At 43.3% G+C, this 23,250-nt stretch overlaps 1 protein-coding gene across 35 annotated transcripts in view; it reads right to left on the minus strand.

Moving 5' to 3' along the window:
* Positions 1-23,250, minus strand: part of GLYR1 (glyoxylate reductase 1 homolog) — a 42,666-nt gene that overhangs the window by 4,502 nt on the left and 14,914 nt on the right. For 3 of the 35 annotated variants that reach the window (XR_014518836.1, XM_083473718.1, XM_083473726.1), the window contains exons 4-15: positions 18,086-18,224; positions 17,355-17,573; positions 13,151-13,237; positions 9,513-9,569; positions 8,701-8,751; positions 8,523-8,596; positions 6,349-6,448; positions 4,815-4,925; positions 2,463-2,564; positions 1,586-1,748; positions 753-932; positions 102-226 (exon numbers count right to left, since the gene is read on the minus strand). Coding sequence is in view for 34 of the 35 variants with exons in the window: in XM_083473718.1 (XP_083329844.1) it covers positions 102-226; positions 753-932; positions 1,586-1,748; positions 2,463-2,564; positions 4,815-4,925; positions 6,349-6,448; positions 8,523-8,596; positions 8,701-8,751; positions 9,513-9,569; positions 13,151-13,237; positions 17,355-17,573; positions 18,086-18,224 (1,408 nt within the window). In the remaining variant the exon portion in view is untranslated. The remainder of the gene's footprint in view (positions 1-101; positions 227-752; positions 933-1,585; positions 1,749-2,462; positions 2,565-4,814; positions 4,926-6,348; positions 6,449-8,522; positions 8,597-8,700; positions 8,752-9,512; positions 9,570-13,150; positions 13,238-17,354; positions 17,574-18,085; positions 18,225-23,250) is intronic. The other 32 variants (XM_083473739.1, XM_083473729.1, XM_083473746.1 and 29 more) reach the window with 24 other exon arrangements.

The following is a 23,250-nucleotide window of genomic DNA, read 5'->3' on the forward strand; positions in this document are numbered from 1 at the left end:
GGGCCAAAGTGGCAACTCCCCTGACCTTTACAAAAGGGGTATCAGGAGCTCTCCTAAAGATGGAACTGGAGAAAGAGAGGAGGCCTGGGCAGCACACATACCTCATTGGCTGCAGCTGCCATGGGAGTTGGGTGGTTAACAGAATCGCCTAGTGCAATGGCTAATCTGAGATCCTTCTGGATGTATTTCAGGTAGAAATCTGGTTTAAAATTTCCTTGCAGGATGTCTGGAAAAAAAGAAAAGAAACAAAACCCCAGGTACATTTCACATTCCACTTTCCCAGCTGCTGACTTGCTTTCTCTCTTCCCTTGCAGATTTCACTAGTGCCAGAATCAAACTGATCCTGCTTAAAGACGTCAAGTAGAGTGAGATTGCTACTCTAAAAGTGACCTTCAAGGCAGATATCTTTCCTAACCCTCCTTTTGGTGACAAAACCTAGGACACTGCTAAACTGTGACCCTCCCCCAAACATGGACTTCCTGTATCACCCCATATTTTTAAAAGCCTGGCTGTGAAGACAGATGAAGTAGCAACAAGCATGCAATGTTCAGTAGATAAAATCTTTGGCTTGGATGTGGGAGTGTGAATTTGCAGCAAATCCATCCTACACTACACTAATGGAACAGTGAATCCAGAAGCAATGCTTATCTCCTCTCCCCCACTCTTTGAACCCCACTATGCAAGTGTTTGGTGACACTTAAAAAGAGATACTAGCTTTCTGGTTAAGAAGGAAAGATGGGAGAGAACTTTACTTTGGCACTTCTGGTCCAAGAAGATGCTGGCGAGCTGTCCCTGGTTGAGGATATCCAGAAGAGTCTGCTGCGACTGACCAGTCACTTGAGCCAGAGTTAGTCCTTCTGCTATTGTGGCCATGAAGCTTCCTTGGACCATGTTCACAATGAGCATCATCTTGGCAGCGTTGCCCACTTCCCCTGTGAGAGAGGCACACACTGTTGGACAGCTCTTTATAAGGAAAAAACCAAGAACCTGCACCATGCCCACTGACATCTAAGCCGTTCTGAAAGACACCCAGTGAAAGCAACCATATCTTCTGTTTGGGGTGGGCGGGCTGAATCCCTAATATGAATGTGTGCATGACAGCAACCTGGAAGCGGCCAGAAAAGGGGACATAACAGGGGTGGGAGCATAGTGGGCTTATGTGTGTGCTGCAGTTGTGCACATGACTCCTTACACAACCCTTCTGCAAATCACGGGTTGCCTGTATCACTGCTTCAGAGAGACTCCGGATTCCAAAACAATTTTTTGACCACACAGTTTTATGTTCTCTTGCCTAAACTTGCTGAGGGGAGACTCACCTTCCTATTCCACCTCTCAGAATGGAGATACTGATAGCAAGGGTGGGCAACATGGTGCCCTCCAGATCAACTCCTGATTACTGGCCATCAGCTGGCCTGGAGCTGCTGGGAATTTTAGTTGAACAACAGTGTGGAGGACCACAGATTGCCCATCCTTACTATACAAATCGAGGCACCCTAAAGCCAATTTAATTCAGTGGACTTAAACTCTATTCTACCTATGATCAGCCTACTATGATTCTCTTCAGCTCTGGGATGGAAGGTATTACCTAGAAAAAAAGAGGTTTTCCCCATTGCTTGGAAACAACTACTGCAGTCTTCATATAAGCCCCTGTCACCGGCGGCTAGTATCACCAGCATGCCATCATTAGAGAGTTGTTGGTTCCCTGAAACTGGTGCCTCCAGGAAGCGACCACCCCTGGATACGATCACCTGGAAGAAATGAGAAGAAATGTCCCAATTACATACACATGGGGCACACACATACTGCACCAACCAAGAGGTCAAAGAGGAAAGCTACACCTTGAAAACCATCAGGAAATACAGGAAACCCCAAACACCTATTAATGACAGGAGCACCCATGAACTCCCTCTAGCTATTGGGATAATCTGCTGTGGTGACACTGAAGTTGAAAACACCCCATATATTGGCTAATGTTGAGTATGTCAGCAAGAGACTATTGACAGCGCAGCTACTTTTGAGGGAACTGAAAGGTCACATCAATTTAGGGGCAGCCAACTTGGTGCCGTCCAGTTGTTCGTGGACTCCAACAGTATCTGGAGGGCACCACACTGGCTACCATTTCTTTAGATCGAAGAAAAAGTTCAGAGATCCTAAGGACAGTAGGCAGGTGCATGTGTGTGCAAAAGGGCATACAGTTTGCAAGAAGGAAATGGAGACATGGAACTTTGACATGGAGAGAACGTGGTACAGGGAGGTGAGGCAGACTTTCACAAATCATTTGAATCAAAAATCCGAATCTCTGGTTACAGGTCTCAATTTTTAGTAAGCTTGCAAATTGCCTGGCTCTTTTAAGGCAGAATTTGCATGTAGCAGAAAAAGAGTGAATGAACACCATCCTGAAGGAGAGCTAACCCTATTACATGATTTAAAATAACACCAGGCACTCAGTTTGCAATGCTTACCTGAGCCAGTTCTGTAACAGTGTCTGCATCCACGGTGGACATGTCCACGTAGCACTTTCCTGGACGTATACCCTGGAGCACTCCACTAGGTCCAAGCACCAGCTGTGGGAATAGAAGAGCGCCAAAGCAATAGGGTGTCTGCAAAGGAAATCCACCTGTGCCAATGCTAAAGGGCCTCCTGCTAACAATCTCTGCACAAGGGCTTGCTGAAAGTGCCCACATGACTTGAGTGGCCTCAACATTATTTACCTTGTAGGATGCTGCTGCTCACTTTAGAGAGAGGATAGTTTTAAGGAAGCTCTAACAAAGGATCAGGAAGATGATGCTATTACTGCCTTGGGCTACATTTTCTCTCTATCTTGGATAAGGGATGTCTGGTTGAAGCTCCATTAGGATGTGTTACTATCTGCAGTTCCAGGCAGAGGGGAGGAACTGGACCACACAGAAATAAGACTAGTTTCTCACAGCCGAGCATGCACACCAATCTGCAGTGCTATACTGTAGCACTTGTATAAAACAGAAACTCAAAAGGAATCCAAAATTCATGCAGCCCAACTTCTTACTCAAGGATGAAACCTCCCATTCTATTAACTTCACAGCCTTGCAGTTACATATATATAAAACAGCAAGGGTAAGACTTGGTTTATTGTGTTGACATTGTAGGGCTCTGGATGGGTGCTGGTTATGACAGCAGGCCATTTTAAATGATATGGGGAGGGAAAATCCTTTTTAAAAAAGGTAGCAGATGAAGAGTTGCCTAACTCCTGGGCTAGATGAACTTGGTCTGACCTGGCACAATGGTAGCTTCTTAGGTCCTATTAGGAGGAGCAGATCATACATTTTGTGTTACTCTGCTTCATATACACTCAGCCACACAATTATTTTTGTGTATTTTACTTGTATTGTGCATTGGTTGAGTTGTATGGATAACATGAGCTTAGGTAGGACCCTGGAGCAAAATCACTTAATAAATAGAAAAATATACTTAACTGTGCCAGGGGATTCTCTGCTGCTTTTCTGAGATTTTGCTCAGCACAGATAACAGTTTTTCAAGCCTACTCTTACAGCCACATAAGAGCTACAAAACTTGCAGCACAAGCATTTATTCCACCCTCTATTAGTAGTCTCAGGTTTTAGGAGTGTGCTACTGGGAAAGCACACACCAATTAAACTCCATATGACCTCAGCCTTTGAGACCGAGGTTCAAGCTCCACCTCTTGGTGGTCTCATCCAAGTCACTCTCAGCCTCTGTTCCTCAGCTGTAAAATGGGAACAATAGCAACCTCTCACAGGGTTGGCTACAGTTATGGAAAAGTCACAAAAAAGTTATCTAAAACATTTTAAACTGTGAAGTGATACAATTTGCTTCTGTGGCTGACTGTGGTTATCCTATCCCACAGCGCGCACAGTCCTTTATTTGTTTTATATATTGCCTTTAGACTACAGCCTTCAAAGAGGATCATGAAAATTATAAACATACACTACATCAGCAACCACACAAAATGAAGAAAACAAAAAGCAAAAGTAACCAGCTCTGCCCAAATCTACTGTGAACTATTCCAGTCATTTGACAGCAAAGCTTTTAGAAGAAGATTAAGCATTTGGGCAGAAAATGTCAACACACAGCTGAAAAGACAGGCTGACCTTGTTCTAAATACTAGAGCCATGTTTTGATACTCTGATCAGTTTCCACCCATGATTTAAAACTGGGAGGCACACCTCACTCTTAATTCTCACAATTTCTGTTCCTAGAACAGCAGCCAGGCTTCCTCCTTGAAACTACCACTACCTCCTATTTCCCCCTTCCCAGGCAAAGCAAGACAACAGTGATGCTTCTGGGCTTTTCCTGCATCCTTCAGCAATTGCATAAGGGAATCCTAGCACACACTTATTCCAACTGAATATTCTGATACTATTCAAATATTCAAATTCTAGCATGTCCTTATATATATATGCTAAGTAAACAGTGAGGAGGGTTAATCAATGTTGCACGGGCCCTCACTGCTATAAGGAGAACAGGATGGAGGACGCCTCCAGTTTACTAATTTTTTCAAGGAACACTTCAGCCTCTCTTGCAGTACACTAGCATGCCCTGATGCACAGTTTGGGAATTACTGTACCAGACAAACTTTTGGGCATCCATTATAGGAAGCTTACAATGAGGAATATGATTTCTTGCACTTTCTTGGCTTACAATTAAAGAGCTGCAGAGATTCATGTCTAGAATCAGTGGAGGGATTCATTCATCAGGACTCAGTATATTTTGGAAGAGTTTTTGGTCATGGAAAGTCAGCGCTGTGTACAGCACTGAGAGAAAGGTGAGAGTGTGCAAGAAAAAGAGATAATCCTTACATCCTTGGCTGCCTTTGGATCAGATACGCAGGCGAAAGTGATGTCACAGGTGGAGACCACTTCAGCGGGGGTTCTTCCCAACCTTGCCCCCTCCTGGATGAACAAATCACACTGCAAAAGTCACAGACCCAAATGTAAGAAATGGAAACCACTGAATAATAAAGGTCAAAGCTGGCTTCGCTCTCCCAGGGACCCTGATGTGCCCATGGTGAACTGAAGAGGATTGCATCCTGGACCACATTCACATGAACAAAATGAAACAGGGCTAGGCTATTTAGAAGAACCTTGTTTTCTGGGGTGTGGAGATCACGTTCAGTGATGTCAGGTTCTCTTCTCTGCTTTCTAGAGTGGTTAGCTATTCCCTTACTTTAGGCAGTGCATTTCAAGGAGTACTCCAAAGACCCCAGGAGTTCCATAGTAACTTATCAGGCCCTCAGCTCAAGAGGCCAATGATAGCAGGCTACCTTCTAACAGCCAAACAGGTAGCAACAGCTAGAGCCCAGTTCCAAAACACAGCCCATGTGGGCTGGTGGGGAATAGAAAACCTCACCTGTCCTGAATGACAGAAGACAACCTGCTACTTTCTACTGGTGGCAGTAGGTGGGGATGGGTCCTGGCACTAGCTTTCATCATCTCTGTGTGGGCACTGAACATTTGGGCCATTCCCCTGCTGTCACAGGCTGCTAGATGGTAGCTCTGAAACCAAGTCTCTTGATTGCTTTCACCCCAGAATGGGGGGGGGGGGATTGTGTGTTTGATCACTGCTTTCTATAGTCTATAGACAATCTATAGACTAGCCATTCCAGCTGGCTGTAGCAGAGGGACAGAGGGGCTTCAGGGTCCACTCCATTGACTCTGCTGAGACAGGCTGCCACTGGCCTCCTCTCATTCAAATCTTCCCATTCAAAAGCTATTTATGTGTTCACAACGAACTGATGCCTAAGTCGGCTTCTCTTCCCTCTTGTGTTGTATCTGTTAGTTGCAAGCCTGAAGGGACTGGCTTGTATGCTACTGATCTCATATACAAGCTTATCCAGGAGCCTTTTTGGCTGAAGGGCAGGGTAAACCAATGCTTCAAATAAATAAATCCATCTCCAAAAACTTGATACAAGAATGATGTGGGCACAGCTGTTGCAGAGATCAGAAGGCAGAGCTTCTGCTACTAGCCACAAAAATAGCACAAAATGAGAGGAAAGAACATGAAGCAGAGGGAAGGAAAATGTTACCATGGCTACTACGTTCTGGTGTGATAATTTAAGCTGACTTTGTCACAGCAGTGGTGGAGCTCAGAAATGCATGTCTCAGACGTGACTGACAGAAAGGCATACTTTTTGTCTAAATGGCTTCTCCTCATTACTATACTTCCAAGCTCAGTGAAACCCCACTGTTCACATTTGGGAGGATGGCTTAAGGTCAGCCAAGCTGAAAGTTGCCAAAGCTTCATAATGAAGTTTCTCTGCAGATGCATAAGCTTAGACTAGGTGACTAAGATCATGTATGACATCGCCTCATACTTCCCAAAGAATGAACTCACCTTTTCAGCAGTCCGGTTCCAGACCGTGACAGTGTGACCCATTTTTAGTAAGTTGGACACGATGCCACTCCCCATCAGGCCAAGGCCAAGGAACCCTATCCTGGGGAGGAGAGAAGGAAGTTTGTAGTGTTGGAAATTTGCATAACGGCTTAATGTGAGGTTGGAGATATAGAAGCAGAGGCTCTTCGAGGCCTTGTGGGGTTCAAGCTTCATGGAAACAGACATACAGAGGCAGGCAGCAAAGTGCGTAATTCATAGTAACAGAGGATTTATTGAGTGAGCACCAATGTTCTCAGGAGCAGGAACACCAAAAGGATCACATTTATATCCCTAGCAAAGAGCCAATGGCTGACAGACCTCAAAAATCTGCTCTATACAGCATGCCTAAACAAGCAGTCCAGACTTAAGAGACATTACTTTCTGCTCAGTGAGATAAGAGAACCTCATCCTAGGAGGACCAAGAACTGGGTGCACAAAGTCATACTCACTGATAGCACAAAACGGACTAGGACGGTGCAGTGAAAAATGTCTTGGGTCTGCATGTGCAAGGTCTAAATTTGAGTACAGTTCAGCAATGACTTGGCAACTCCCTCTCTTAGCTAGTTTGCCTCAGAAGGCTCAACACAGCATTTGGTATCCTGGTGCACAACTCACAGATCAAAAGTCACTTATGTTTTTGTAAATCTTTCTGCCATGCCACTTAAATAGGATTAAGTGCTTGTTTAAGCTACAGTTCACATGTTAGCAGCCACTCTGGTTTCATGCTTAGGAAAAGCCACTGCTAACATGCAACATTCCTTATCCAAATTAGTAAGGAGGGGAGGGGGGTATTGGAAGAATTTTGGTTGAGAGGGCCCTGCATGCACTTTAAGTAAACTATAAAGAGGCAGTGGCAAGAACAAGGGATACCAGAATGGAACAAAGACAAATTACCCTTGGAAACTTACAAAGAGTACAAGTGACTGTTTCCCTCCTCAATTAACAAAGGCGTTTCAAAACTGATCTTAATAAAGCTAACACATTTTAGCTTCCTGTATGTCTGCTGTTCAGTTCACAGCTGGCAGCACTTGCAATGCTTAACTAAACCACCATAAGAGACTTGCGGCAAGCCACTGCTAAGACATTTTCACACTAACAGAGCCCAACCCAGAGGGACGCATTGTCTGCTTCCGAATTGCTAAGGGGAAAGGGTTTACCTGAATACTTTCATTGTTATATATTAAGTTTCCCTTCAGCAAGCCTGAAAAACGGACATTCCGAGACAGCTCCAGCGACAAACAGGCCACAGCCTGTTCTGCATCGGAGCAGGAGGGAAATTGCTTCCGAGAGCGAGGCAGGAAGTGCAACCGTAGCTCCTGTCACTCTAGAAAGGAGAGGGGGGGAAGCACAGGAAGTGCCAGAGGACACAAGTGTCACAGAGTGCTGTTCTTGGAAGGTACAGTGCTTCCGCCTCTACCCATGTGTCTGGTGGTTTGGGGTTGGTGGTTAAACAGATTAGGCCACCTGACCTGCCTTGCAGGACAATGCTTTCACCCACATATAGACTAGGCAACTCCCAGCACATTCATGCAACGACCCTAGAGTTGTGATAAAAGCAACTTTCATTTTTCAAAATGCATTCATCGGACCAGCAGGCAGGCTCATTACGATATCCAGGAAGTCTTGGTAATTTTATTTATCATAGTTTGATCATGCTCTTCTTCAAGAAACTCATTGCTTTTGACTTTCTTGCATCTCTTGGAGCCTTTTTTATCCTGGAAGGCCTTTGCAGCTATTTAAATTTCTAATGTTTAGACTAGCCAGTTACTTTAGTGATTCTCTGAATTGTTTTTAATGGTGTTTAATGTTTTGTTGTACATCATCCTTATATTTTATAATATGGTGATACAGATTAAAAACACAAACTCACTCAGCCATTCCTCTTTTAACAAGCCTTCTAAAATCTTTATCCCAACTGGTATCTGCTTTGAATCTGAATTAGTTTTCCATATGTGATCTTATTTTCAACTGCTGTAACACATATAACTATGGTTTTTAAAAATGTTTTATATATGCAATTGTTATAACTGTTTACATGTATCATATGTGTTATATTGCAAATTGCTCCTTAAGCCAGCAGGCAGACACGGCAGCCTTCAGTATCAGAGGGAAATGAAAGAAAAGGAGGTTCTTACTTCTTGTCTGTGGGAGTGATGCTGCCATTGATAGCCGTGCTGTCGGCTGCCTGGATAGACGTGGACCCTGTTTCCTAAGGGGTAGAAAAAACACAGCCATAAAAGATAATTTTACTTTACAGAAACAGGCAGTCTCAAAACTTTAATCCAGGCAAGTAAAAAAGGAAGTCTGCTATACCTCTTCACACACCTTCAGCTTCTTTGTGATGGCTTGGTAGCAAACAGCCGGCTGCATAGAGAGGAAAAGGAAAATAACAAATTTTGGGGAAAACTCTTTTGCTGTCTTGCAGGGCAAGTAGACCTATATACTCAGCATGAATAGACAATTAATTATGATCAAGCCAGAGACACCCCACCCTACTTTCTGTATGAGAAAAAGAGTTCTTATGCTCAACACCTTCCCTCCAGGGCAATCCCAGATAACACTGTGAACTCATAGGTGAAGAACCAAGCTTAGAGAGATCTGGCAAAAAAAAACCCCAAGTAAATAATTATTGCAGGAGAACAGCTGCAGGTCAGTGGGTAGAGCACTTGCTTTGCATACAGAAGGACCCAGTTTCAATCACCAGCATTGGAGAGCAGCTGCCAGTCAGTGGAGAGTCTAGGCTTAGGGTGATACTGAGCTAGATGGATCAATGATCTGGCTCAGTATAAGGCAACATCCTATTTCCTACTCCCCAACCATGCTCCCTTAGGATGGAGGAATCTTTATGAAATGCATGTGGGGTGAAATAAATGACTGTTATCTCCCTATAGCTGCCTTATGCGCAACTTCTGGTGACCTGCTCCAGGAACTTTTAAAATCATACCTGTCCCATATGTACAAGTGAAAAACTGCTGTTCCTCAAGGAAATCTGAGGATGTCACGGCTCAGCTTTAAAGGCATCTTCACTTATGAATGCCAAAGCAAAACTAATGAAACCTGGCACAGAGACTTCAACTCCTAAAGTGCCACAAGCAATGAACTCATCAGCCAAACCTATTGCTCACCTTCTCTGTCTGGCTAAGCAGGAAGTGATGGAAATGAGGGTCGCCATCTTTCACAGGCTGCAATTGCAAAGAGGCAAACTTAGAAACCAAGGCAACCAAACTTCAAGTCTGAAAAGCCTCCACACACATTTTAATGGGTCGTCACTTTCTCAATTCTGAGGAGACTCCTTGATGTCTGCCACAGACTAGCAAGAGTCTTGTTTTTATCTCTGTACCTAATACAGGATGTGTGTCAAGAAGTTATCATTATGCTTGGTAATAGAGGTGGGAATTAAGAGAGTCCAGGAGAGGCAGGCTGGGGAGTTCAGCTCAGAAAGAACTGGCAGAAGGAAAGTAATTTCCAGGACATAATACACACAATAGCCTCTTCAGTGAAAGCCACCCATGGCAACATTATGGGAGGCTGCTTGAAAATGACTCCTTGGGATATATTTAAGCTTGTGATATATCCCATAAAAGCACTTTCCTTTTAAAAACAGGACTCATCTGAATGTATTGGTTTCTAAGTTGCAATCCTAAGCACACTATTAAGCAGCAAGCAATTTACTTTTGAGTAAACATGCTTAAAATTCTGCTACAGGTCTGTGCTCTCAAATCTTTTTTTTTTTTTTTAAATAAGTCACTTAGGAAGCCCTTTTTTTTGTCTGAAGAGCGGTTTATTACTCCTTTAAATAAATCAGTTAAGTACTACCCATTCTAAGAGCATGTTCATGTTAGATGGAAATCATCAATTTAAGTGAAATGTTTCTGATAAATATTAAACGGTGAGGGACACAGTTTGCCAACTCCGAAAACCAAACCTAAGGTGATATCTCAGAAACTACTTTGACTACTTTTTTTATCTTCTGCCTCTTGGCACCAGCCAATATCAACTCTTCAACTAATAATTGGTGTTGACTGGTTATCTAATCATCCTTACCCCTCCTTATATTGTCTACCAATAGTCACACAACAAAGAGAAAGACAAGATTCAATTGGTATTGCATTAACAGTGTAATAGGTTTTGATGTTCATCATCACTGCCTCTTTCCATATGAACCAGCCCAGATACAGAGATCATCCTCTGAGGTCCTTCTTTGTGTGCTTCCTCCACAAAAGGACCAGAGGTTGGAAACACAAAAAATGGGCCTTTCCTGTGGTGGCTCCCATTTTGTGGAATGCCTTCATTACCTATCTGCAGACGCCAGGCAAAAATGTTTCTCTATAACCACGTCTTTGGCTGCTTAACATTCTATGGCTGTTTAAATGTGTTTGCAGGCGGGAGATTACTGGTTTGTTTTTGTTTTATTATATATTTTGGGTTCACATTTTGTGTTTTTATGTTGTGAACCACCCTGTGATCTTCGGATGAAGGCCGGTATACAAATCTGACTAATAATAAATAAATAAGCAAACAAATAATTGTGATAAATATACAAAATTTGGTTTGGAAGGGAATTTGTATTTAAAAACCCTGCAAGCCAAATGCAAAGATGTATTTAATTTTTTGTGTAGTTTGGCCCTCAGAACTGAGCAATGAAGGGTAGCAGGGGAGGGGAAATTGCAGGGAGAATCACGTGACAAGACTTCTATCAGCCAACAATTCCATGAGTTCTATCCCCTCTCTGCTATTGGACCTAGTACAGGGGTAGCCCATGTGGTGCCCGCCCCTCAAGGCATTGCTAGACTATAACACCCTTCATCCCTCACCAGTGGTTATGCTGGCTGGGGCTGATGGGAGTTCAGCAACAGTGGAGGGCACCACATTGACTAACCCTGCCCTACCAACTTTGCCAACTGCTGCATTCTTTATAGGAAGTCCTGCTGCCTCCTCACTGCTGCCAGAGGGCTGTAAAGTGGTAGCCCTGGAGCCCCAGACAATCACCTGTGCTGCTAAGCTTCTACCCTTACCTCCTAGCTTATGAGTATTGCATTTCAAAGATCAAAGAGGCAACAATGAACATACTGAGCTATGCAAAACGCAAATTCTGAACATGATGTGTGTTTGCCTTTGGATTCTTTTCTCCTTTCTTTCTAGAACAGACCTGCATGACTTCTGCGTTGCAGGGATTTTGCCTGGTAGTGTGAGGGGTCATTCTTTACTATAACTACATAACATTGGAGTCTAAGGGGTGGGAGAGAATAGGAAATTTGAAGTTGAGCATGCTAGTGTTTCCGGCAAGGAGAAGAGTGGTATCTTGCTCTGCATTGCTTCACTTTGTGGGTCTCATCCCCATTTCCCAAGTTATTTTCTCTAGCCCCCAAAATGATGAAAGGAGCATTTCTGTTCATGTTCACAAGTTATATTTTTGCATTTGAGCCACTATGTTCATAACGTAACAGCTTTTTGTTTATATTTCCAAAGTGAGTTTCTCAGAACACTTTACAAGTAAACAGGGAATAAGCCTTACTGAAATAGATGGGCCTTACTTTTGAGTAAACGTATATAAGAACATGCTTATAGCTTGCTTCTCAGGCCTGGCATGCCTAGTGCAATAGTAATCTGAGACCTTTAAATACTAGTAAATGCACTGTTCATGGTATGTTATTTAAACCATTTTAAAGAGCTGCCCTAAGAAATGACTTATATAAAAATATATTTATTATTTATATAAATTTAATTTTAAAATGTTTTAAGAAGCTAGGGCATAGCTATTAGACTAATTAAATTAGGCTATTAGATGAAGACTACTATTGTCATCTTAAGACTGAAAGACTGCAGAATGGGTTTTGTCAGGAATGAGGAATGGCCGGATCCCAAGCTCCTCACACACACACACACACACACAACCCGACCATTTTGATAGGTAAACAGGGCTACACAACTGTCAATCACCTGACATCACCCTGGCACCAGGTGACCCAACTTAAAGCACCAATGCATGGAAAAGTAACGCCTCTTCTACAGTGGGCTGGTTTGTATGCAACCGTAAACTATGGTTTGGTACTATGTACAAGTGCTGGAACGAGCAAGAGCAAATCATCTTCTCCCATGCAACCAGAAGGCCTTCTATAGATTTGAAATCTAACTTGTCATCACAATATAACTGAGGTTTAAAACAAGCTTTGGTTAAATTGAGCAAGCCAGCTTCATAATCCATGGTTAGTAGTTGGTTTGCTCAGAAGCTGACCAAAACATCTTTAAACCACAATGCCTGGTTTGCACATAATAAGCCAGGTTTCAATGGAAGCAAATCTAAACGCTGCAGAAATCCTTCTCTTGGCTGATGGTGAGTCCAAGGCTTTATTCAGGTTTGTTTCAGTTCATGCTAAACCATGGTTTAGTGTTATGTTAGAACGAGCCTAGTGGCTCCTCCTCTTGTTTCCCTTCGCCCATATGAAACAGACAGTAACCAGGGCAATGCAGAGATGGGTACAGGAATAGGGACAGTAAGAGAGAAGAGATGAAGTAATACAAGAGGTGAGTATTTGAAACTGGAAAAGGGGCATGATAAAAGTCATGCACAGAGAGGACTGGAAATGGAAGAGCAAGGAAGGAAAGGGTCTCTTGCACAAAATATGGGGAACCAAGCCTTCCATTAAGAAACTCTGATGTATGCAAAGTAGAGGATTATTGTGCTCCACCCCACTGTGCTTCGTACAACAGCAGAAATGCTAGAATTTTTTTCCACTGAGGAAAAGACAAAGAATTAAATCACCTCGCTTACACTCGGTGGCCATTTAAAGCCAGCCATGGTGCCAGTCATCATTCTCTTCACTGTGCTCGATTCAGGGATTGTCAGATCCTGTGAAGCAAGGAGGAGATTGAATAAGAACAAAGTTTACGGACAGAATCCCAAAACTCTGTGCGCAGGATATTTGAATAGCAGCTAAATGAATATGTAACAAATATAATGAAGCATATTTTCCTCTTCCACATCCCCCAATCACTCTTTGGAAAATGTTGCTCTTACAAAGGAATATAACTTCCAAAATCAAGTAGTGGAACGTGCTTGCAAAATGGCATATGAAAAACTCTCAGTGGAAGAAAGGGGTTTGCGCTAGGAGCAAATGGCTGGGCTGGTTAGGAGAGTGTCATCTCTCATGTGCAAAAAAGGAAAGGAATGAATGGTGAGGAAGGGTCCATCTGTATTCTATACACAGAGGACAGAGAAGTGTTGACTACAATAAAAAATGTTCTCTTTCCCAAGGTCTGGGCTTATAGTATTTGGTGAAAGTTGGGCAAGTAATAATTTATTGGGGCCAGATTTTAATGGGTAGTGTTAAATGAGACCAGAGATAATTTGAATACTGGTAACGTACAGTATTTTTAAAAAATGGGTTAATTTATTGATTTGATTTAATTTCTGTTATATCTAGGAACTTGGGGTGGGTGGCATGGACAATAAATCCAATAAAAGCAAATTAACCAAAATAAGCAAGGACTTTTAGCAGCTTCAAGGTGACTCAAAGCAATCAAGCAATAATCCATGCAGCAAGATCCTATTGTAAACTTGGAAGCAAGTCCCCACCCCACCCCCAGGTTCACTAAGACTTACACCCTATTAGGTGTGCTTAACATCATGAACGTAACATAATCGATGCACATGACAATGATTCAATACATGCTATCCAGTAAATTTCACAAGCCAGAATGACATTTATTTCCAAGAAGGACTCCCTCATCTTATCTTATTTCCCTCTGTCATTATTGTCATGGAGAGAACACAGTGCATCTCAGCTTGCTCTTCTACCATTATTAACCTCTTGTTATATATATAAAAACATCAATTTGCATCCCTTTCCTTGACTCAAACAGAACCCACCCTTCACCTCTAACCTAGTTTCTTCTTAACGGGTCCCAATTTCTGGAATGAAGAATTGTGCCAAAAGCACATGACACTCTAATCTATATCTACTGCTGAGGGAGAAGGAAAGCGATGAACAAAAGACAAAATCTTTACTAGTTTTGGAATCTTGGCCAATTTTCACTGCATGTCTTCTAAGCACCACCACTTTTTGCTTTCTATTTTAATAAAGGATCTGGCTAAGATGTTTAGGTTTTTCAGCGGACCAAAACATTATGATTCATATTATCAACCTTGGCTATTCTAAGCCACTATTCTTTTTATATGGTAGTTCTTACAACTCTACCATCAATCTTCAGCTGGGCCAAGTCCACACATTGGCAACCCTTGTTAAGTATTAAATCCCTTTGGTGTAAGAGTTGCAAGAGTAACAAAATAGCCACCCAGTCACATAATAGGCTCCTTATCTTTTGCTAAACAAATGCTGGATTTTGATAGTTACAATCCTATACATACAGTAGTTACCTAAAATGAAGTGAACTTGATGGAAATTACTTTTGAGCGAACAAGCCTGTGCCATCTGGTTCTATTGGTTCTGCAGTAAATTCCTTCAGTTTGTGTGTATATAAGTATTTTGTATATTACATATACGTGGGGGGCTGGACTGTAGAGGCTGATTTGGCTAGGGTGGTGGAGAGATTACCCTGAATGATAGCAGAACCTTCCCATTCCTTCCAAACCTATGATCAGGAACAATCATTTTCATCTCCTACCCCTGGAATCACCATGAGTTTGCGTACCGTGTAAAATGCATGTATATGGTACTGGATCTCTTGAATATAAACAAAGAGCGACCAAGAGCCATTCAGTACTGCTCTGCAACCTCTAAACATTGTGTGTGGATGTGATGTGATGACTGGTGTCACAGAATTGTAGAGTTGGAAGGGACCCTAAGGGCCATCTAGTTCAACCACCTGCACTGTAGGACGTTTCTCCCCAGTGTAGGGGTTGAAGCCACGACCCTGAGATTAAGAGTAATACGTTCTACCCACTGAGCTATCACCCTGAAAGACATCTGCAGGGGTTGAAAGGTGGGTATAAATTATTTTACAACAACCACCTGAAGGTGTAGAGGGAGTTGCCATAGCCTCATCATAATCTAGGAAGCATTTTATAGCATCACCGTCTTTGGAATCTGGTGACAACAATAACTCTACTATCCTCCTACATTAAACCTCCCATCCCCACCACATTTTAAGTAAAAGGCTAAACCAACCAACCAACCAACCAACCAACCAGTGTCCATTTAGTGCACAGATTAATAGACCTCTCAGTGAGATGTTTTCTAGCCATCTTCTACAGCAGCTTGCAATCCCTTTTGATTTTAGGCAGAGTGAGATTCCACAACAGTAACAAACCAGGACCATTTCAGTTGCCAAGAGGACTTGGACTGTCACAGTCAGTGCTATCTATACAAAGCCTGGTCCAACAGCCATTCTTACAAAAGCAGGGCTATCCTCCACTGGAACGGGGCTCCCACACTCTTTTGATGATTATATTTTGAAAAATTACTGAATATTCTTCAATGGGCAAGAGAGTATGCAGCAGTGGTAGCTGAATGAGCAACGTCATCAAGAAGTCTGTTGCTTTCAGTAGCCTCTTTTCTTTCCAAACTTCTTGATGATGATGCTCCATCAGCCAGAAAATCCATCCATAACTGCCAACATTTCTGCAATCAACCATGTAAAAAGGGACACCCCCCTCACCTGGTATTCAGCCAGTGACTTAGTATGCTTCTGAAATTAAAAGGGCTAAATTTACTACAGTCATACCTCAGGTTGCGAACGCTGCGGGTTGCGGGTTTTCGAGTTACGGACGTGCCAAACTCGGAAGTACCGTAATGGCTACTTCCGGATTTCGGTGCTCGCGCACGCGCAGAAACACCAAAACCGCACTTTGTGCATACGCAGAAGCGCCGAATTGCGTCCTGCACGTGTGCAGAGGCGGTGCTGTGGGTTGCAAATGTGCCTCCCACACGGATCATGTTCGCAACTCGAGGTTCCACTGTACTGATACACTCTCCAAAAGAACAAGTTAGCAACTATGCACACCCTCAAGCCAACTGTTTTGGAAATGTATAACCTAAAATAAAATCTCAGGGAAAATCCTACTTGCAAGCAGCTTCATCACATCTAAACGCAGGGATCTGGTCAGTCACCAATAAAGTATCAATAATGGTTTTCCCAGACTGCAGGAATCTAAACCTCAAACTAGTAAAGATGAGAGTCACAACTGTGACCTAATAAAAGATGTTAGCGAGAAAGAGGGAAGCACTTTGAACCATTCAACTGAAAATGAGTGGAATGCAATTCTAGTAAATCTTAGCTGATTAGTAATCCTGTCTTATGCTTCTTAGTGGCATTCAGATTCAGCCTCGTGGAGCATTAGCATTATAGTAATCCATTCAACTGGTAAGAATTGAAGTAGGTAACATCAACCGCCAGGAGATTCCAACTTTCTTGAATAGATAGAGGTGGCCACGTTCCGCTAGTGAACATCTGTCAAGTGTCCAAGGATGGGACAGACCACAACGGGGGGTGAGCAATCAAAGGCTGGCAAAGAATTAGGAATGCATAGAAACGGACGTCTTCTGGCTACGTAATCCACTTCTAGAAGCTTTCTTCGTGCTCATCTATCAAGGCAACTGGCCCTTTTCCAGCCTGACCGCACCGGAGAAAGGATGAGATGGAAAGGGCTGTCATCTGACCAAACGCACAAATGAGATGGAGATGTTAACATATACCACTATTGACGGTGAAATTGTGCTCCGTTTCCTTGGTTAGCGTGCAACAAGATGGAAAAATGGTGTTCTCTCGTTGGATTTCCCAGAGAGAGGAGCCACTCCATGAAACTTCTAAAGCTGAGCACTTTGGAAGAGCCAACTAATATAAATGATTATGGCTGAGGAATAAAGGGATTGCCTGGTGGACCCTTGAACAGTTAACACATGCAACTTTTCAAATGGCCACAACAATGAAGTCATCTGATTGGCTGTTAAGGTTACATTCCATCTGGACAAGCTCAGAGAGCATGGGAGGAGATGCAAAACACAAACCTTCTCATCTTTAGGGGGGCGCCCTCGCTTCCGGGGGCTTTGCTCATACGTTCTCTTCAGAGGGGATTTTGAGCCTCGCTCTGAAGAAACGGAAGACACCCTCTTCTTCGGCTTCCCTTCAGACAAACTGGCTTTGTGTTTCTCTTCTCCCACTGACTGCTTGCCCCTCTCTTCACTCGAATTCCGCCGATTCTTCTCTTCGGTGGAGTTATGAGAAGCCTGAGAGATTACAGAACAGAGAGGATGAGGAAAAGAAGGGGCACGAGCTGGCATGGATTTTGTTGTCCCCAAACTCACAAAATCCAAACATGAGTTTTGCCAGATATCCGAAGAATGCCAAGGACCCTGAACTCAGGGTTTTAGCAGGTTCAAGCTACTATTTAGAACAGATAAGAAGAGGCAAAGCACAGCTGTGTGTTCTAGGCAGACACCTACTTTATGAGGAAAAAAAAGTTCTAACTCCAGAGTGCATAGCAAACACATTCCAACGCTGTAAGGAGATCCAGCCGATCCTTTTGTCACTGTTCGCTTTAAGGATGTCAGAGAGGGGACAGAATTGTGAAACTTAACTGCTTTACAACTTTAAATGTGATCCTAATCACTGTTCCATAGTATAATTCTTGAGACATGGTCTGTCACACCTACCTGGCAATGAAGTAAAAACGGAAGCATTTCATTCATTATTCCAGGGAACGGTGTCAGGAGGCAAAACTAAATGAAAGGACACTCACCTGGTCCTTGCCTTTGCCTTTTTTGAGGAATTCTTCCACAGCATCCACAGCTTGCTGGAACCTCTTGCCTTTGTTAATTTTGATCATTTCCTCTTTGTGGGCATGATAAGGCTTCAGCTGCTCCACTTTAATCCAAGCACTAATAAAAGAGAAGTGAAAATGGTATTTTCCAGTCATATCGCTCCCAGAGGTAATTGGCAGCCCTTCCAAGCAAGATGTGTGGACAAAACCTGAATACTTTGTCCTGCCACCCCCACCGTATTCCAAGAGCCTTCCTTGGAACATATATACTTTCACAAGTGGCATACTACCTAGCGCCAAAGGCAAATCCTCTTCTTAGCTAACTTTATACTACTTCAGTTATCTGTAAGCGTTCCCTCCCATACCTCCTCAATTAGAGGTGAACCCAAGGTGCTGAAAAAGCAGTTTACTTGTTAACAAACCACATCTCAAACATGTTTGTGCCTGATGTTTTTCAAGCAGAAGTTCTTCCTCAGATGCCACTGCTGGTTTTCAATGTGAGAGTGTCTTCTGTGTTCAAGGAAATCACTAGTGAAATCAGAAGTCACTTCTGGCTAAGAGCTATTTTGCGTATAATGAATTGGATAAATTAAGCTATTAAGGTTTTGCTTTGGTTTTCTTGATTCAATCTGGTGATACCCCTCACACTGCCAGACTTTCAACTCCCAAACAACTGAGCGGGATGGTGCTTTTTGTTGTTGTTTTTGTTCTTCAGTTCGTCGTCCAACTAGGATACCTGTGCAAACACTGATTCCTTAGCAGCACCTAGCTGAATTAGGAAAAACACCTGTCTTTAACTGAACTCAACTATTACAGAATGAAGGGGAACTTATTCACCTCTTCTGTTTTCTTTTATATGCATTTCCATAGCATTTCTGATATTTCAAGTCCTAGACTTTGTTCCTAATGACATGTTTTAAATGAAATTTCTCCTTCTCAGTAGGTATGTTGCTATATGTAATCTATTAACTTTACAACTTCTGTCACAGAAACAAAGAATCAGAATGCATGCATATCATTTTATAAGATAAATCAATATTCTATCTACAGAATTCCAGTGGAGTTGCAAAAACCATTGTTTAAAGGAGTTGTTGCCTCAATAAAATGCTTAAACACCAACTCAAGAAAATCACATTCCATCTGACTTTTAAGCACCACACCAAGGAATAGTATGCAGTTTTAGTAGACAAAACAACGTGGGAAGAAATTTTGGTCCATTAGGAAAAGGGTATCCAAAAGCAATAGTAGAGTAATTTGTTTATTAGAACCAAAAGTCTAAGTAAAAAAAAGGTTTTTTTAATTATTATTTATGAAGTTTATTAGTCATTTTTTTGCCACAGCAACTCAAAGCGAGTTAGAATATTTTAAGCAAAAAACCAAACACATAGATACATTAAAACCAGCATTGGAAAATAACCATCTACATTAAAACATCTCACCAACACAAAAAGGCCACTGATAGTTAAAATCCAAATGATTAAAAAGGTATCTTTTTGCATAGCACTTAAGGATATGCAACAATGGTGCCAGGCAAACCTGCCCTGAGCAAGCATTCCACTAGCAGGGAGCTAGACCAATGAAAAGACCCTTTCTCATGTTGCCATCTTCCAGAACGCCTGTGGAGGGGCCCAAAAAGAAGGGCCTCAGATGCTGATTGCAGGGTTTGGGTCAGTTCGGGGGGGGGCACCTAAGACTTTATAGGTCAAAATCAGCACTTTGAATTGCGCCTGGAAACTAACTCATAATCAGCGCTGTCAGGCCAGAATTGTTGTTATATGCTCAGCCTTTCTTGCCCCGGTGAGCAACCTGTGCAATCTGTCCTTCATTCAATCTTCAACTACTACCACAAACAGGGCTCTCCATTATGCCAAGTAACTATTACATCTGTCTTCCTCACAATCTATACTCACCCAGTCTGATAAAAGTTATGAACTCAAAAAAGCTTTAATCCACTTCTTCTATGACTTGAATTGGTCCTAGCAGAATTATGCTACTATTGATTTCAGTCTTTAGTGTTTTAAAGCAGTTTATCCTGACTTAACATATCCACACACGCAAATATTTAAGCTTGCAGACAAAACATATTAATAATATACAGTGCAATGCTAGCCAGACCTACTCAGAAATAAGTCCTAATGAATTAAATTGAGCTTATTTCTAGGTAAGCAGTTAGGCACAAAGCAGCCTTAGTCAGGAGGCTGGGCACTGAGAATGTGTACGGATTAACTCCTTTCCTTGTTTTGGCATCACAGTTGTGCTCTTTTGTTCCAAAATTGGGGAAGATATTATGAACTAGGCCATGTATATGACCATTCTGGCACTATTCCTTCTACAAACAGCAGCCATAAGTCACCAGAATGAGAGCTTTTGCCTTTTATTTTTATTTTAAAACAAAAAATGCCCATTCACTTATTAAAGTTGGTTATACTCATGTTCAGCATTGGGTATTCCCAGTGCTTACACCGTGAGCTTATGCCAGGAAGCAGCCTGGGAGCGTGGGGCAGCGCCGCGCCACCTGCCCGCTGCTCCCAAGCCTCCTAAGGAAGTGGGAGGGGGGGAGACTGCCAGCAAAGTGGTGCAGCTCCCACCCACTCCAGGAAGCAGCCCAGGAGCACAGGGCAGTGGTGTGAAGCCCACCTACCCACCGTTCCCAAGCCTCCCCTGGCACTGGCTTGGGGAGGCAGTGCCAGGAGGCGGGCAGCACCCGCAAATATGCCTTGAATTTTAAAGGGGCGGCTTATTTGCGTATGCATCTTATATTCAGGCCAATACGGTAAATAAAATTAAAATTATGTGATGAGGTAACTAGGGCTTGGCGATGTTGGGTTTTCAACATTGCAGCGTATCACTACAGTTTGACGATATACTACAATGATGAAAAAAGCTGCATTGGCCCCAGCCAGTGAGATGCTGGGTAAAACTGCCACAGTTCTCTTTGTGAGAGCTGAAGCGCTTTCACCCCAGCGCCTTGCAGGCTGTGGCCAATGCAGCTGGCCCCAGCCTGCTGCTCAGCCAGAGGGAAAGGCTCCTGCCCCCAGCTGAGGCCCCTTGGCCAGGCTCCACTGGGGGCAGCAAAGCTCCTGCCCCCAGAAGAGCCAGCCCCGAGTCCCCTGCTGCTGGTGCAGCAAGGTCCTTGGGGCTCCCTGCCCAAGTTCCCTCTGCCTTTGCTGGCGTGGAGGGAGGGTGAGCTACCTTGCCCGCTTGACCCCTACTTCCCGAAAACAGACAAAGTGACAGAAGCCAAGGGCATGGAACCTGTCAGGCTTCGTGCGTTTGAATGCCTTCGCCAGTGCGGGTGTGCTATCTCTTTCCTCCAGTGATGGTTCATTCACCCCAAGAGGAATGACACAGCCCACCCTCCCGAGTGAAGCCACCTTATCCATGCCTTGCAAAGAGGGGCTGCTGGAGAGCGCTGGGCCCGCCAACAGCATCTAAGAGCTTCTACACTGCCTGGCTGCCTTCCACCGGGTTGGGCAGGCTTCATCTCTCTGGGAGGAAAGGCGCAACACACCTTCCCAGAAAAGGCAACCAGGCGAGGCTCTCAGATGGGAAGAGCAGGCTTTGCACTCCCCAGCTGAGCAGCCCTGATCCCGCTTTTACTGGTGTGCAAGCAGGGTTGGGGCTCTCTCAGCTGGCAAGGGGGGAGTACTTTAATGGAGCCCCCATCTTGCCGCTGCTTTGTGTGAGCCGGTGGCTCCATAAAACTGGTTGGCTGAGGCGAGGGCAGCGGCTCGTTCCCCAGCCAAACAGTTTAAAGAAGCAGAGGAAGGAACAAGCTGTATCAGCACCTCACTGATTCAGCTTGATTCTCCCTCTGCCAGGGCAGAGTGCTATATGGCTGGTGAAATTGCTGTCGCTTGAGTCCCTCTGCTGCCAGCTCCCAGTTAGTTTGTTTCTCCCTCAGCGCGCTGGGGGCAGTGGGATTCAAGAGTGGTGACAATTTCACCAGTGATAAGACCACTGTGTGAAACTGTCATTGCAGTCTGCCCCCACATACTGGTCCTGGGAAATATATTGCCCAGGCCTAGAGGTAACTCAAGTGTGCATCAAGGAAAGCTGTATGACTAGCACCTGTCTGCTTATTCTGAAAAAGGGAACTATGGGGAAGAATACGAAGGCAAGCATAGCACTAAAGCCCTATATCTAACTCTGAATGTCTTATTCAGCAAAGAGTTAAGATTTCTCAAGATTCACAGACACATACTTCCAAGAATATTTCTACTAGAAACTTGCCTTTAAAAATAAATAAAAATAAATAAATAGAAAGTTGAATTGTGAGGCAACAGTTTCCAATCAAATTGCACACATAAACAGAGTTTCAGCAGCAATATATGAATTTACCTCCCTCACCCTGACATCGTATATGACATCACATTCAGGGCTGGAGGCTGTGGCTTGGCTAAAATGGTCTCTCAAGCCAAAAGGAGAGGCTTCGTGGACATAACTGGGCCCACAAGCCAGAGCTACTACTTGGTGAAAAAGAATGTTTCAGTTAAATATTTATGCATTAATAAAAAATAAAAAAGCTCAACTGTGACTATTCAGTTTCTTCCCAGAAGCCTACAATCAGGAGTTTTAGGGAGATATACACTATAAAAACATGCATACTTCCTGTTTCTGGCAGGAGAGGGAGGTTGTTTCAACCAAATACAGCACAAAAAAGTCACTTGGGAAGTCTTCCATTGTGAAGTCTTGTGAAATGCACATAGCACACACAGGCATACCAGCACAATATGCCAGAAACTCTCCTAGATGCACAAATTTTCTGTATCTGGCAAGACCTACAGTTTTAAGTCATATTCCCAAATGGCTCTATAATATGATGCTCCTAATCATAGAGCTGGTGTGGCGTAGTAGCTAAGAGGCTAAACTACGTCAGGGTGACCCTGGTTCAAACTTTACCTCTACCATGAATTCAGCCTAACGATCTCAGTCTCCCCCCACTATTCGCACTTTGGGGATAATACTGATCTACCTTACAGGGTGTCTGTTAAAGACTACAATAAGATAACGCATGTAAAGTACTTTGAGTGGTGAAAAATATCATATAGTTTTTGTTTAGGGAAGTTTTTAATGTCTGATGTTTTATCGTGTTTTTAATATTCTGTTGGGAGCCACCCAGAGTGGCTGGGGAGGCCTGGCCA

This window comes from Podarcis liolepis (genome assembly GCF_965112155.1).
Source record: "Podarcis liolepis genome assembly, chromosome: 14".
Classification (NCBI taxonomy): domain Eukaryota; kingdom Metazoa; phylum Chordata; class Lepidosauria; order Squamata; family Lacertidae; genus Podarcis; species Podarcis liolepis.